The 16,253-nt window shown below is 44.1% G+C and overlaps 1 protein-coding gene across 2 annotated transcripts in view; it reads right to left on the reverse strand.

The window, feature by feature from the left end:
• LOC112267004 (periostin) overlaps positions 1-16,253 on the reverse strand; it is a 43,115-nt gene that overhangs the window by 15,969 nt on the left and 10,893 nt on the right. The window contains exons 4-8 of one of the 2 annotated variants that reach the window (XM_024444994.2): positions 4,264-4,328; positions 3,658-3,815; positions 3,261-3,425; positions 2,811-2,957; positions 2,454-2,595 (exon numbers count right to left, since the gene is read on the reverse strand). In XM_024444994.2, the coding sequence (XP_024300762.1) occupies positions 2,454-2,595; positions 2,811-2,957; positions 3,261-3,425; positions 3,658-3,815; positions 4,264-4,328 (677 nt within the window). Of the gene's footprint in view, positions 1-2,453; positions 2,596-2,810; positions 2,970-3,260; positions 3,426-3,657; positions 3,816-4,263; positions 4,329-16,253 lie in introns of both variants that reach the window. The other variant, XM_024444993.2, reaches the window with a different exon arrangement.

Raw genomic sequence — 16,253 nt, forward strand, 5'->3', positions numbered from 1 at the left:
TGGAGTTTTTCCTCGCCACCGTGCTTCTACACCTGCATTGCTTGCTGTTTGGAGGTTTAGTCTGGGTTTCTGTACAGCACTTTGTGACATCAGCTGATGTAAGAAGAGCTTTATAAATAAATTTGATTGATTGATTGAGTTTACCTCCGATTTGCTTCGTTTAAATACTCCAGGCCATAAGGTGGTAGTAGCTTTTTTTGGCTTGTGCCTGCTGTAAATAATGTAAGATAACTAGCAAGCTGCGCTAATGGGTCATCACTAGTTCCCACAGCCACAAAGTCATAAACCCCGCCTATTTCCAAAATGTTTCTTCATAAAATGTGATTTTAAACCTAATCTTAACCACACTGCTAACCTTATGCCTAACCCTAAACTTAAATAAAGACCAAAAAGCAAATGTTTGTTTTCATACATTTTTACGATATAGCCAATAGTAAGAACCGCGCTAATGTTGTTGCTATCTAGAATTTGTAATAAGCCCTTGTTGATACTAACCAGATGGCCACAACTAAATGACTAGTGTAGATAGCAACATAAGTAAACCACAATGATTCATTTTTTGAACGAAGCAGCTGCCTGTTAGCTGTCGAGATTCGGTGGAGTAGCTACTGTATGTTGTGCTAAATGGAGATGCTAACCCATTTAGCTAACGTTAGCTAACAAAATACTGTATATGGAAATATAAACTCTTTGGACAGTTTATTAGGTGCACCACCCCATTCACGGAAACAGTTTGGTCCTACAGACAGTGAGTCATGTGGCCGTGGCTTGCTATATGAAGCAAGCAGACAGGCATCAAGGCATTCAGTTACTGTTCGATTGAACGTTAAAATGAGCAAAACAAGTGACCTAAGCGACTTTGAACGTGGTATGATTTTCAGTGCCAGGTGCGCCGGTTCCAGTATCTCAGAAACGGCCTAGGGTTTGGAGAGAATGGTGCGACAAACAAACAAGCAAATAACGGCGCAGTACAACAGTGATGTGCAGAACGGTACCTCGGAACGCACAACTCGGCGGTCCTTGTCACCGATTGGCTATTGCAGACCAGGTTCCATTTCTATCAGCTTAAAACAAGAAGAAGTGGCTCCAGTGGACACGCGATCATCAACACGGGATAATTGAGGAGTGGAAAAGCATTGCCGGTCTGGCAAATCCCGGTTCTTGTTGCCTCATGCTGATGGCAAAGTCAGGATTTGGCACAAGCAGCATGAGTCCATGACCCCATCCTGCCTGATGTCAATGATACAGGCAGGCTGGTGGCGGTAGTGTAATGGTGTGGGGAATGTTTTCCTGGCACACGCTATGTCCCTTGATACGAATTGAACAACTTTTTAGACCCGGTACTAGATGGGTTTAGGTAATAAACTGGCCACTGAGTGTATATAAAACACAGGAAATATTGTTTTGGACTGCACTGGGCCTTTAGGTGCTCAACTTTTGACCAGATCCTTATGGGGTAGTGCACTAAGTAGGGAATCAAGTGCCATATGGGACGCAGACTATGAAACCCGGGAGACCTGGAGATCCCTTAGATCCCTTGGGTCCTGGTGTTGGGAGACTAGTGAGTGCAGGAAGAAAGTTTTACTGCTGTGTTTGACTCTGTTAGACTGTGTGTGAAGTGACGGGATCTCACAGCTCAGGGACGTTAGGGATCATCACCCCACTGCCAACCATCCTAATGCTCTGAACCTTCTGAACCTTTCCAGTCCCAACCCTTTGACTGGGATGTGTCCCAAAATTACACCCTATTCTCTAAATAGTGCACTCCTTTTGACCAGAGCCGTATGAGGTAGGGAATGTAGGGAATAGGTTGCGATTTCGGACACAGGCAGAGCCAGCTGCTTTCTGCTTCCTGCCCTGTGGTGTTTAGCACCATAAGAACGACACCTTTTTGGAAATAGTTTTGAACAAGTTAGAGTGTTTTATTATGGGAGTGCCACCCAGACATAAATTATAGTGTGACGGTAAATGTTTAGATTGTAAACTTGTCAAATTATCAAAAAGCTTCACCATATGAAAGTGTATGTCTCGAAAGCCATTATTTCGTAGGCCATATGTGATCCAACATCTGAAACAAGAGCTCTTTTCTTTTTCATTACTCACTCTCACAACTGTGGTGAACGCTCAGTTTGCCAACTGCCTGAGGATTACAAATCCACAGCACAGACTGTAACTAGTTGGCTCCATTTTTTTGAGTATGAAAAAGCGCTTACATGGAAAACCTCTGCGGTTACTCAGCCCTGCAAACATGGCGAGCGGGAACCATTGAGTTACTTTTCCTGCACCTTCATCTCATTAAACACGGATATGGCCTGAGGGTGGAGATCTATATAAAGTCTCTATGTCTCCCCTCTGATTTAAAGTACTCTCCTGTGAGCTGCTCTCTGTATTTCTAGAAGGCATTCCAGAGAGGTGATGGGAGCTCTGAAGCCTGGCCCAGCGGTTTGGTTTACCTTGGAGGACACCCTTGTCACCCATCAGTCGTTGAAGCACGTCTGAGTCCAGCTTCGCGAAGGCATCGTTGGTGGGGGCGAACAGGGTGTACTGGCCGGGTTGTCCCAGCTTGTCCAGCAGGCCTGAGGCCAGAGCCACATCCTGTAGTGAGAAAACACATCATATCCTCCAACATATGCTCCATTTGAATCGGTAAATTGAATAAAATAGAATGAAAAAGACAAGAGGAGAAGAGAAAAGGAGAAAAGAGGAGAAAAGATATAGATGAAAAAGGTAAGAAACGAAAGGTAGGAAAGGAAAGGTAGGAAAGGAAAGGTAGAAAGGAAAGGTAGGAAAGGGCAAAAGAGAAGACTTACACTGAGAGTGGTGAGGTCATCGTTAACCTCGATGACATCCTGGATGGTGTTGCCCACGGCAGTGATGACACGGTCGATGATGTGCACCACCCCGTTGGTGGCAACCTGGTTGCCATGGATAATCCTGGCACAGTTCACCGTCACGATCTTCATACATAACAACACACCACATAGGACATGCACAGCACAGTCAGTATCTGCACACAACACACAACAGCATACTGTCCTTAACTCTCCAATGTGCACTCAACACAGCCTTCAACAACTAACTACCTGCACACAATAAAGCCTTAGCTTTCCATGATGGCAACTTTCCTATCTCATGGCATGGAAACCATCGGATTTCCAATAAATTCAATGGGCGCTGGTCAAAATAGTGCACTAAAAATGGAGTAGGGTGCCATTTGGGATGCAGAAGATGATGTGGTGTAGGTCTAGTGGGATGCTCACCCCGTTGGAGTAGTGGTTGATGTAGAGTCCCAGGTCGTTGTACATGGAGTCGACCACCAGGCCGTTCTTCAGGTCTTTGGTCAGCAGGCGTTTGTTAGCCATGTGGTAGTGCAGAGCATTGTACAGCTCAATGTTCACATTGCTCACCAACGCGCTACGCACTTCCTGTTAAAGAAATGCAGAATAGAAAGGCTTAAGATAACATAAATGCTAAACATAAAGTGATGACAAAGATTTACAACAACCTACACATTCTGGTGTTTTATGTTGTAGCTCTTTTAAACGAGCACAGAATGGTTTTGGCACTGAAAAAACCTAAAACTATCGCTGGTGGATTCAACTGACTGTCTGACTTGGAATTTTCCAGCTGTAAGAGATGATACTTATCCTGACTTACCTCATCTAACAAGTCCCAGGCATCGTTGCTGGGAGCGAAGAAGGTGTATGACCCAGATCCCTCTATCTCCTCCCGCAGCTTGGAGATGTGAGAGTATTCCTGGGTGGAGATGGCCTTGACCAGGCCCAAGGTACCATACACATTGTCTATAGGGGCCACTGTGGAACAGGGAATAGAAGGTACCATGATGATTGCATCTCCCTACATACCGGGGGTAATCCCAAATGGTATCCTATAACCTATACAATGCACTACTTTTGACCAGAGCCCTAAAGTAGTGCAGTACATAGGGAATAGGGGGGCATTTGGGGTGCACACAAGTCTCATTGAAACAACTCTAACAACCCTAAAGAACCCCAAAAACAGACGGATGAAGCTAAAAGGAAACATGCAGGGGTAGGACGATGTGCCAGCGGAATCTTTATGTTGGTGTGGCATTGTGACTCGTGAATTTAATGAGAAAATGTAATACCCCTTGGTATGTCTTCGTTGAACCTCTTGTTTAACCTTTGAAGTACACTATAACATTAAGTGCACTACAAAAATACACTGCGTATCTTGTACCCTATAACATTACATATACTGTAACCGACTGTAGCTACATACCTGCAGGACATCCTTTCATTCCGTCCAGCTTCATGTACCCTGGACAGCACTCATACAGCACCGTCCTATAGACAGAGAGACACAGATCGACTAAGTTCAGAGACATAGACAATGTACCACAGACAGATCACGCATAAACAGATCACTCGTACAGCACCAGCACCGTCCTACAGATAGAGAGACACAGATAGACCAAGTTCAGAGACATAGACAATGTACCACAGACAGATCACGCATAAACTCATACAGCACCGTCCTACAGACATAGAGACACAGACACACCATGTTTAGGGACAGATCACTCATACAGCACCGTCCTACAGACATAGAGACACAGACACGTCATGTTTAGGGACAGAGCACTCATACAGCACCATCCTACAGACATAGAGACACAGACATGTCATGTTTAGGGACAGATCACTCATACAGCACCGTCCTACAGACATAGAGACACAGACACGTCATGTTTAGGGACAGATCACTCATACAGCACCGTCCTACAGACATAGAGACACAGCCATGTCATGTTTAGGGACAGATCACTCATACAGCACCGTCCTACAGACATAGAGACACAGACACGTCATGTTTAGGGACAGATCACTCATACAGCACCGTCCTACAGACAGAGACACAGACACGTCATGTTTAGGGACAGATCACTCATACAGCACCGTCCTACAGACATTAAGACACAGACACGTCATGTTTAGGGACAGATCACTCATACAGCACCGTCCTACAGACATAGAGACACAGACACGTCATGTTTAGGGACAGATCACTCATACAGCACCATCCTACAGACAACACAGGGACACACACGTTAGAGACAGAAAGGAGGGAGAGATGGAGACATCCCACACAGATCACGCTTTAGAGACAGAGACGACACACAGACACAGACAGATAGACAGGTTACAAGTTAGATACAGAGACATACCCTATCCTCTGTTTGAATATTCAGAGTCGGGGTACATAAACAGTGATCCCCACATCCCATGTAATTACAGTGTTCTAGAAGGTCTTTCAGTTCAACAGAGCACATCGTATATTTATCCTGGAGTTCATCCTAGTATATTTCAGCTGAATCATCACTAATGTCTTTATAGAAAGGCTGTTTCATGCTCCTGTGTGTGTGTATGTGTGTGTGTGTTCAGATGTTTCCACATGGTCCTCATTATCTGTTTTATTACCCATAAGGCCATGTGGTCCCAGGGCCCAGGCCAGCACGCCTCCAGGGTAACGCTACCACATTGTATGCATAAACAATGTCTGCCTCCAGAATGGCACCCTATTCCATATATAATGCACTTTGTAGGGAATAGGGTACCATTTACCAAGGACCCTGCCCCTTTGCAACTAAACTATTAGTCTCGCCTTCTAGTCCATGAATCAGCCTCTAAGACATTATGTTTTGGGTCTTGAAGTAGTGCGTTGCAATCAAATCCATAAGCAGTTGGAAACCTTGGTTATGAAATTTAACCTTTCAACTCCCTCATTTACCACAAACTATTGAATGGGCTGTGTGGAAACTGTAACAGACTAGCTCATTAGAAATTACTTGGGGGTGAAATGATGGGAGGAAATGGCACTGTAATCTTTCATCTAAATTAAACAGCTTTTAAAAGCCATCGTAATCACAGAGACACAAACACAGAACAGGCCTCATTAGGTTTTCAGAGGCTCTTTAATTAAACTCCATGACATTACAACCCAGCTAACAACAAACATTAACCCTCTAGAGCAGCGTTCCCCAAACTCAGTCCTCAGAATCCCAAAGGGAACACGTTTTGGTTTTGCCCTAACAGTATACAGCTGATTCAAATGATCAAAGCCTGATGATTAGTTGATTATTTGAATCAGCTGTATAGTGCTAGGACAAAAACCTAAATGTGCACCCCTTGGGGTCCCAACGAGAGAGTTTGTTCTGAAATGTTTGTCCTATATCTGAGAGATACAGTACAAGAAAGATCGGGAAACTATATATATATTTTTTGACATGTATTCAACCCCTTATTTTAGGCACTGAACTATCTCCATATATATACTGAACACAAATATAAATGCAAAATAAAATCATTTCAAAGGTTTTACTGTTACAGTTCATATAAATAAATCAGTCAATTTAAATAAATTCATTAGGCCCTGATCTATGGACTGATTACACATGACTGGGAATATAGATATGCATCTGTTGGTAACAGATACAGTAAAAACAAAAGGTAGGGGCATGGATCAGAGCATCCCAAACAAGCTCAATGGGTGACATGTCTGGTGAGTATGCAGGCCATGGAAGAACTGGGACATTTTCAACTACCAGGAATTGTGTACAGATCCTTGCGACATAGGGCCGTGTATTATCGTGCTAATACATGAGGTGATGTCGGCAGATGAATGGCATGACAACGTTAACATCAGCAAACCGCTCGCCCTCACGTTGCCATACACATGGTCTGCGGTTGTGAAGCCGGTTGGACGTACTGACCGAATTCTCTAAAACACAGTTGGAGGCAGCTTATGGTAGAGAAATGAACATTATATTCTCTGGCAACAGCTCTGGTGGACATTCCTGCAGTCAGCATGCCAATTGCACACTCCCTCAAAACTTGAGACATCTATGGCATTGTTTTGTGTGACAAAACGGCATGTTTTAGAGTGGCCTTTTATTGTCCCCAGCACAAGGTGCACCTGTGTAATAATCGTGCTGTTTTATCAGCTCCTTGATATGGCACACCTGTCAGGTGGATGGATTACCTTGGCAAAGGAGAAATGCTCATTAACAGTGATGTCAACAAATGTGTGCACAACATTTGAGAGAAATAAGATTTTTCTACATATGGGAAATTTCTGGGATCTTTTATTTCAGCTCATGAAACATGGGACAAACACTTTACATGTTGCGTTATATTTTTGTTCAGTGTATTTCCATTCATTTTTTAAACTGGTACTGGGGACCTTCAGATGAGTCTTGTGAGGCTTGTCGGCATCCTAGAGCAAAACAAACGATATGTGCAGTAGTGTGTCTGTGAGAGACATATATTAGTTTGTAGCCCAAACTGTTCGGACGCTACAGACAGAAGCTGTCAGAAGAGGCTGTATCGAGTTCAGACAAGTTCCTTGATGCTTGTGGGGGTCGAAGAGCAAAACAGAGAGCAGCGTGGTGAGAGTTTCTTCTTACCACAGAGGGGTAGGCCAAAACATTCAGATGCTTTAGATGTTTTTGCGAGAAGACTTACTTTCGGCATGTGTGTTTGTCTTATGGTTTGACACAATTGCTTTAACTCTGCCAGAGAGATATGGTGGATTGAGATGCAGCCCATGCAAAAAAACTGATGTCTCTACCTTCTTAAAAAAAAAAGGTTCCAAACAGGTTATTTGGCTGTCCCCATAGGAGAACCCTTTGAAGATCCCTTTTTGGTTCCAGGTAGAACCCTTTTAGGTTACATGTAGAGCCCTCTTTGGAAAGGGTTCTCCTATGGGGACAGCCAAATAACCCCTTTGGGTTCTAGATAGCACTTTTTTTTCTAAGAGTGTAGCTTAAACAGGCGGATTTTGATGAGGATTTTTTAATTATGTTAATTCGTTTTCCGCTGGGCCACGGAAATTGTAGGAAAAGGGTTCTTGTCAAATAGAACTTGGTATGTTTGGAGGAACTTTTGGGGGGGAAGTTGATGGAATATTCTCCTAACCCACAGAAAACTGGACACATTAATGTTCTTGCAGCGTCCCATGACTCGTGTCTAGAATATTATTATTGTACATTCTGAGAACATGGTAACCCACGTTATTGCTATTTTCTTTTTGACATTAAGGGAATGTTCTCCTAACTCTAACACCAAACCGTGCAAAAAAAAAAAATGATCCGAAGGTTTTTGCTAACATAGATAGAATGTTCCTCTAACTAATGGAAAATTGGAAACAAACACTATGGGATCATTACAAATCCCTTTTCGCTCCCTAGAATTGTTAGCTGAGAAACTGTTTGATATCATCATCTATCTGTATGACACCTCTGCAGTACACATGAACTGTATCGAAGACGGATGCTTTCAGATGATAGCTAACAGCTGCAGGTTGGATTTCCACCTCTTTATATCTTAATAACTCTTTGTAGTAACGGTGTCCTGTCCTGTTCCCATTTAATTAGAATAACAGAACTTCTCTTCACATGTTGATACAAGTCTCAAAACATCTAACAGCTGTCTGGGTGGACAAGATTACAAAAGGTACCCTATTCCTTTCATAGAGCATAACTTTTGACCTGAGCCCTATTGGCCCTGGTCAAAAGTAGCGCACTATAAAGGGAATAGGGTGCCAAATGGGACATATCCCATGTATTCATATGACACCTCTGCACATGGACTGTCTCAAATTCTGATGTTTTGTAATCTCGTCCACCCAGGCAGCTGTTAGATGTTTTGAGAGTTTCAAGTTCCATGGTGTCCACATCACCAACAAACTATCATGGTCCAAACATACCAAGACAGCCGTGAAGAGGGCACGTCAAAACCTTTCCCCCTCAGGAGACTGAAAAGATTTGGTATGGGTCCCCAGATCCTCAAAATGTTCTACAGCTGCACCACCAAGAGCATCCTGACCGATTGCATCATCGCCTGGTAAGGCAACTGCTCGGCGTCTGACCATAAGGCACTACAGAGGGTAGTGCGAACGGCCTAGTACATCACTGGGGCCAAGCTTCCTGCCATCCAGGACCTATATAATCGGTGGTGTCAGAGGAAAGCCCATAAAATTCTCAGAGACTCCAGTCACCCAAGTTATAGACTGTTTCCTCTGCAACTGCATGGCAAGCGGTACAGGAGCGCCAAGTCTAGAACCAAGAGGCTCCTCAACAACTTTTACCCCCAAGCCATAAGACAATTCATAAAATCGCCACCGGACAATTTACATTGACCCCCCCCTCTCTTTTGTACACTGCTGCTACCCGCAGTTTGTTTGTTATCTATGCATAGTCACATCGCCTCCACCTACATGTACAGATTACCTCAACTAGCCTGTACCCCTGCACACTGACTCTGTACCGATGCCCCCTGTAAATAGCCTCATTATTGTTATTCTTATTTTGTTACTTTTTATTATTACTTTTTATTTTAGTCTACTTGGTAAATATTTTCTTCTTCTTGAACTGCAGTGTTGGTTAAGGGCTTGTAAGTAAAGCATTTCACAGTAAAGTCTACACTTGTATTCGGCGCATTTGTATTTGTGTGACAAATACAGTTTGATTTGATTTGAAGTGAAGTTCTGTTATTCTAATTGAATGGGAACAGGACAGGACGCAGTAGCTATAAATTACTGCGAAGAATTATTAAGTTATAAAGAGGCGGAAATCCAACCTGCAGCTGTTAACTATATAAAGGGCCTTAACCTGTAGATCAGCATGTCTGAGCATGTGTGTTCATGGGTGTGTGTGCGTGAGAGCGAGTGTATCTGTGTGTGTGTGTGTGTTTGTGCACACTTTGACTGTGAGTGAGAGTTACAGTACAGTGAATGTCTGATTTATCCACTCTGAGAAACCCCAGAGGCCCCGTAACTACTCTCCATCTCTCTCTTTAGTGGTAATCAGCTCCTATAAAGGTATTCAAACTGTAAACAGTACCACATGGGCACCAAGTTGGCATCAAAGTTAAATCAATTTACCATAAGCATAGCCCTTCCTTGTTTTAATAGACAAAAGCCACAGGAGGACACTATCTGGGTCCTAAATGGCACCCTACTCTATATATTGTGCACTACTTTTTATAAAGGGGAAAGGGTGCCATTTGGGACATACTCTAGAACCACCTAGCTAGTCCATTTCATAATCCCACACCTCATAAACCATGACATGACTCGTTAAAGCAGAACAAGTATGCTTCAATTTGTGCAGAGCCAGAGGTATTGTTGAGAGAGGAGAACTCACAGACCTTGCTTTATGATATTCCAGTAAATGCCACAGGGTGTATTCCACTGATTAAGAAGAAGAACTGACTAAAATGTCAAATGTAAGTAAGCCTTTTCTGAGCCAGAGGCAGACGTGAGGCAGCGTGATTTACAAGTACACCACTGGACAGCATGCTATTCTACTGTTTTCAGCTGCAGAAATTCTAAACAGTACCACAAACCAGCAAATGCTGAATATACAAATACAATGATACATGAAGTAGGCTATAGTACGAGATGGGTGTCCAGTTTGAAGTGGACCAGACCTTACATGGTTGTGAAACTGAAATATCAATTGTGGGTTACAGATCTCTGTAGAAAGCACTATGCTGTATGAACACTCCAGCTGGGCACACACTGGTTGAATCAATGTTGTTCCCAAGATATTTTAACAAAATTAGATGTGGAATTTACATCTGTGCCCAGTGAGCTGACCCTGCATGATGCTGATCCTAGATAACTCACTAACTCATGTCTGGATGATGGTAGTTGGGGGTTTAGTTTCTTGTTTTCCAGAGTAATGGTTTTTGAATAATGGTTGCTTGTTGCTCAGTCTTTGGTGGCTTGGAACATAAGTCCAGCTGTGCTTCTTCATCAGCGGTCCCCCTGCAAACCAGAAAAACATTTCCACATGATCTCCAGTGTTCCAGTGGTAGCTGGGTCCATAATAGGACAAGACAGCCTTGTCTAAATCAACAGTTTGACAGGAGAGAGAGGGGGGTCGAGGGCAGGATGGAGTGAGGTTTACAGTGGCTTGTTTCCTTCAGAGCGACAGACGATGAGGCTACAGTGTGTTGCACGCAAGCGTGTATGCACACACAGAGCTATCATCCCTCAGTAAGAGTCAGCAGAGAGAAACAGAGCATATCAAGGCCTGCCGTACGAGGAGAGGGGCTATGTCCCAAATGGCACCCTATTTTCTATATAATGCACCTCTTTGACCAGGACCCATAGGGACCCATAGGGCTCTGGTCAAAGGTATTGCACTATATAGGACAGATGTATTCAACTCTTACCCTAAGAGGTCCGGAGCCTTCTGGTTTTCTGTTCTACCGGATCATTAATTGCATCCACCTGGTGTCCCAGGTCTAAATCAGTCTCTGGTTAGAGGGAAACTATGAAAAAACGCAGTGGAACTGCCTTCGAGGTCCAGATTTGAGTTGGGGAATTGGCTATGGTGCCAGATGAGGAGAGTTCATGGCTCATGGCTGACTGCCATAAGTTCTTTTGAACTTAGCCCCTGGAAACACAGAGAAGGGGAAGAGTGGGGGGGACGAGCCAGGCATGAGATCACACATGCCCTGATGAGGCACAGTCAGCAAAACCATCTCCACTCTCCCACGCACATACAGGAGAACCAAGACTCCCTCTGGCCTGGCCAAGGGGTTGGAAACTTCCCTCTGTCTGGTGAGCAGCTCTACTTTAGACTGGAGATCTCTGTATGTCAGCTAGCCAAACCAATACTACTGTAGTACTGGCATCTGGTCAATGGAGAAAACTGTGCTGTTCCCAATAAACAGATCATTACTAATGATGTGGCCTATTATTATGAGCAGGGCCAGTTGTTTGGTTGTTTTTTTGTGTGTGTGTGTGGGGGGGGTTCTATCCAGCACTATCCATTAGGCTTGCTGCAGGTAAAAAATGCTAGGAACTGTTCCGCACCTCACTTTGCTCAAACTAATCCTCTCCAACAGACTCGGAAGTTGTAGCTTAAAATGGGTAAATTATGGCAGGTAAGGGGACAGTCAATGAAACCAACTATGGAAGAATGTTGTAGCGAATTCGGAAGGTAGCCCTGACCGGGACCCGAATCCTGATCCAGCGAATGTCAGGCCAACACATTAACCGTTAAGCCAAGAGGTTTGAACCTGTTGGTGTAACAGTTAAGGTGTTGGCTTGACAGTCGCTGGACCCAGGTTCCAAAAATAATATTATTTGTCAGGGAATACTATACTTTGTAGATCAGTGATACTACACATCATTTTGCTCAAGCTGATCCTCTCCAAAAGACTCAGAAGTTGTTAAGGGCAGTTTAAGGTGGGAGTCAACAAAACCGACTATGAAAGTATGTTATAGCGAACACCACTCAGCCTCCAGGAGCATAGAACACTACACAGTACCCAGGAGCATAGAACACTACTCAGTACCCATGAGCATAGAACGCTACACAGTATCCAGGAGCATAGAACACTACACAGTACCCATGAGCATAGAACGCTACACAGTATCCAGGAGCATAGAACACAACTCAGCATCCAGGATCATAGAACACTACTCAGCATCCAGGAGCATAGAACACAACTCAGCATCCAGGATCATAGAACACTACACAGTATCCAGGAGCATAGAACACTACACAGTATCCAGGAGCATAGAACACTACACAGTATCCAGGAGCATAGAACACTACTCAGTACCCATGAGCATAGAACACTACACAGTATCCAGGAGCATAGAACACTACACAGTATCCAGGAGCATAGAACACTACACAGTATCCAGGAGCATAGAACACTACTCAGTACCCATGAGCATAGAACACTACACAGTATCCAGGAGCATAGAACACTACACAGTATCCAGGATCATAGAACACTACACAGTATCCAGGAGCATAGAACACTACTCAGTACCCATGAGCATAGAACACTACACAGTATCCAGGAGCATAGAACACTACTCAGCATCCAGGAGCATAGAACACTACTCAGCATCCAGGAGCATAGAACACTACTCAGCATCCAGGAGCATAGAACACAACTCAACATCCAGGATCATAGAACACTACACAGTATCCAGGAGCATAGAACACTACTCAGCACCCATGAGCATAGAACACTACACAGTATCCAGGAGCATAGAACACTACACAGTATCCAGGAGCATAGAACACTACTCAGCATCCAGGAGCATAGAACACTACACAGTATCCAGGAGCATAGAACACTACACAGTATCCAGGAGCATAGAACACTACTCTGCATCCAGGATCATAGAACACTACTCAGCATCCAGGAGGATAGAACACTACTCAGTATCCAGGAGCATAGCTAGCATAGAACACTACTCTGCATCCAGGATCATAGAACAATACTCAGTATCCAGGAGGATAGAACACTACTCAGTATCCAGGAGGATAGAACACTACTCAGTATCCAGGATCATAGAGCACTACTCATCATACAGGAGAATAGAACACTACTCAGTATCCAGGAGGATAGCTAGCATAGAACGCCTCTCAGCATCGAGGAGCATAGAAAACTACTCAGCGTCCAGGAGCATAGAACACTACTCAGTATCCAGGAGCATAGCTAGCATAGAACACTACTCAGCATCCAGGAGCATAGAACACTACTCAGTATCCAGGAGCATAGCTAGCATAGAACGCCTCTCAGCATCGAGGAGCATAGAAAACTACTCAGCGTCCAGGAGCATAGAACACTACTCAGTATCCAGGAGCATAGCTAGCATAGAACACTACTCAGCATCCAGGAGCATAGAACACTACTCAGTATCCAGGAGCATAGCTAGCATAGAACACTACTCAGCATCCAGCAGCATAGAACACTACTCAGGATCCAGGAGGATAGAACACTACTCGGCATCCAGGAGCATAACTAGCATAGAACACTACTCAGCATCCAGGAGAATAGAACACTACTCAGTATCCAGGAGCATAGAACACTACTCAGCATCCAGGAGTATAAAACACTACTCAGTATCCAGGAGGATAGAACACTACTCAGCATCCAGGAGCATAGAACACGACTCAGTATCCAGGAGGATAGCTAAAATAAAACACTACTCAGTATCCAGGAGCATAGCTAGCATAGAACACTACTCAGCATCCAGGAGCATGGCTATCATAGAACACTACTCAGCATCCAGGAGCATAGAACACTACTTAGTATCCAGGAGGATAGAACACTACTCAGCATCCAGGAGGATAGAACACTACTCAGCTTCCAGGAGCATAGAACACTACTCAGTATCCAGGAGAATATGACACTACTCAGCTTCCAGGAGCATAGCTAGCATAGAACACTACTTAGGATCCAGGAAGATAGAACACTACTCAGTATCCAACAACATAGAACACTACTCAGCATCCAGAAGCATAGAACACTACTCAGCATCCAGGAACATAGCTAGCATAGAACACTACTCAGCATCCAGGAGCATAGAACACTACTCAGTATCCAGGAGCATAGAACACTACTCTGCATCCAGGAGGATAGAACACTACTCAGTATCCAGGAGCATTGAACACTACTCAGCATCCAGGATCATAGAACACTACTCAGCATCCAGGAGCATAGAACACTACTCAGCTTCCAGGAGCATAGCTAGCATAGAACACTACTCAGCATCCAGGAGCATGGCTAGCATAAGAACACTACTCAGTATCCAGGAGCATAGAACACTACTCTGCATCCAGGATCATAGAACACTACTCAGCATCCAGGAGGATAGAACACTACTCAGTATCCAGGAGCATAGCTAGCATAGAACACTACTCTGCATCCAGGATCATAGAACAATACTCAGTATCCAGGAGGATAGAACACTACTCAGTATCCAGGAGGATAGAACACTACTCAGTATCCAGGATCATAGAGCACTACTCATCATACAGGAGAATAGAACACTACTCAGTATCCAGGAGGATAGCTAGCATAGAACGCCTCTCAGCATCGAGGAGCATAGAAAACTACTCAGCGTCCAGGAGCATAGAACACTACTCAGTATCCAGGAGCATAGCTAGCATAGAACACTACTCAGCATCCAGGAGCATAGAACACTACTCAGTATCCAGGAGCATAGCTAGCATAGAACGCCTCTCAGCATCGAGGAGCATAGAAAACTACTCAGCGTCCAGGAGCATAGAACACTACTCAGTATCCAGGAGCATAGCTAGCATAGAACACTACTCAGCATCCAGGAGCATAGAACACTACTCAGTATCCAGGAGGATAGAACACTACTCAGTATCCAGGAGCATAGAACACTACTCAGTATCCAGGAGCATAGCTAGCATAGAACACTACTCAGCATCCAGCAGCATAGAACACTACTCAGGATCCAGGAGGATAGAACACTACTCGGCATCCAGGAGCATAACTAGCATAGAACACTACTCAGCATCCAGGAGAATAGAACACTACTCAGTATCCAGGAGCATAGAACACTACTCAGCATCCAGGAGTATAAAACACTACTCAGTATCCAGGAGGATAGAACACTACTCAGCATCCAGGAGCATAGAACACGACTCAGTATCCAGGAGGATAGCTAAAATAAAACACTACTCAGTATCCAGGAGCATAGCTAGCATAGAACACTACTCAGCATCCAGGAGCATGGCTATCATAGAACACTACTCAGCATCCAGGAGCATAGAACACTACTTAGTATCCAGGAGGATAGAACACTACTCAGCATCCAGGAGGATAGAACACTACTCAGCTTCCAGGAGCATAGAATACTACTCAGTATCCAGGAGAATATGACACTACTCAGCTTCCAGGAGCATAGCTAGCATAGAACACTACTTAGGATCCAGGAAGATAGAACACTACTCAGTATCCAACAACATAGAACACTACTCAGCATCCAGAAGCATAGAACACTACTCAGCATCCAGGAACATAGCTAGCATAGAACACTACTCAGCATCCAGGAGCATAGAACACTACTCAGTATCCAGGAGCATAGAACACTACTCTGCATCCAGGAGGATAGAACACTACTCAGTATCCAGGAGCATTGAACACTACTCAGCATCCAGGATCATAGAACACTACTCAGCATCCAGGAGCATAGAACACTACTCAGCTTCCAGGAGCATAGCTAGCATAGAACACTACTCAGCATCCAGGAGCATGGCTAGCATAAGAACACTACTCAGTATCCAGGAGCATAGAACACTACTCAGGATCCAGGAGGATAGAACACTACTCAGTATCCAACAACATAGAACACTACTCAGCATCCAGAAGCATAGAACACTACTCAGTATCCAGGAGCATAACTAGCATAGAACACTA

The sequence above is a fragment of the Oncorhynchus tshawytscha genome, linkage group LG14 (genome assembly GCF_018296145.1).
Source record: "Oncorhynchus tshawytscha isolate Ot180627B linkage group LG14, Otsh_v2.0, whole genome shotgun sequence".
Classification (NCBI taxonomy): domain Eukaryota; kingdom Metazoa; phylum Chordata; class Actinopteri; order Salmoniformes; family Salmonidae; genus Oncorhynchus; species Oncorhynchus tshawytscha.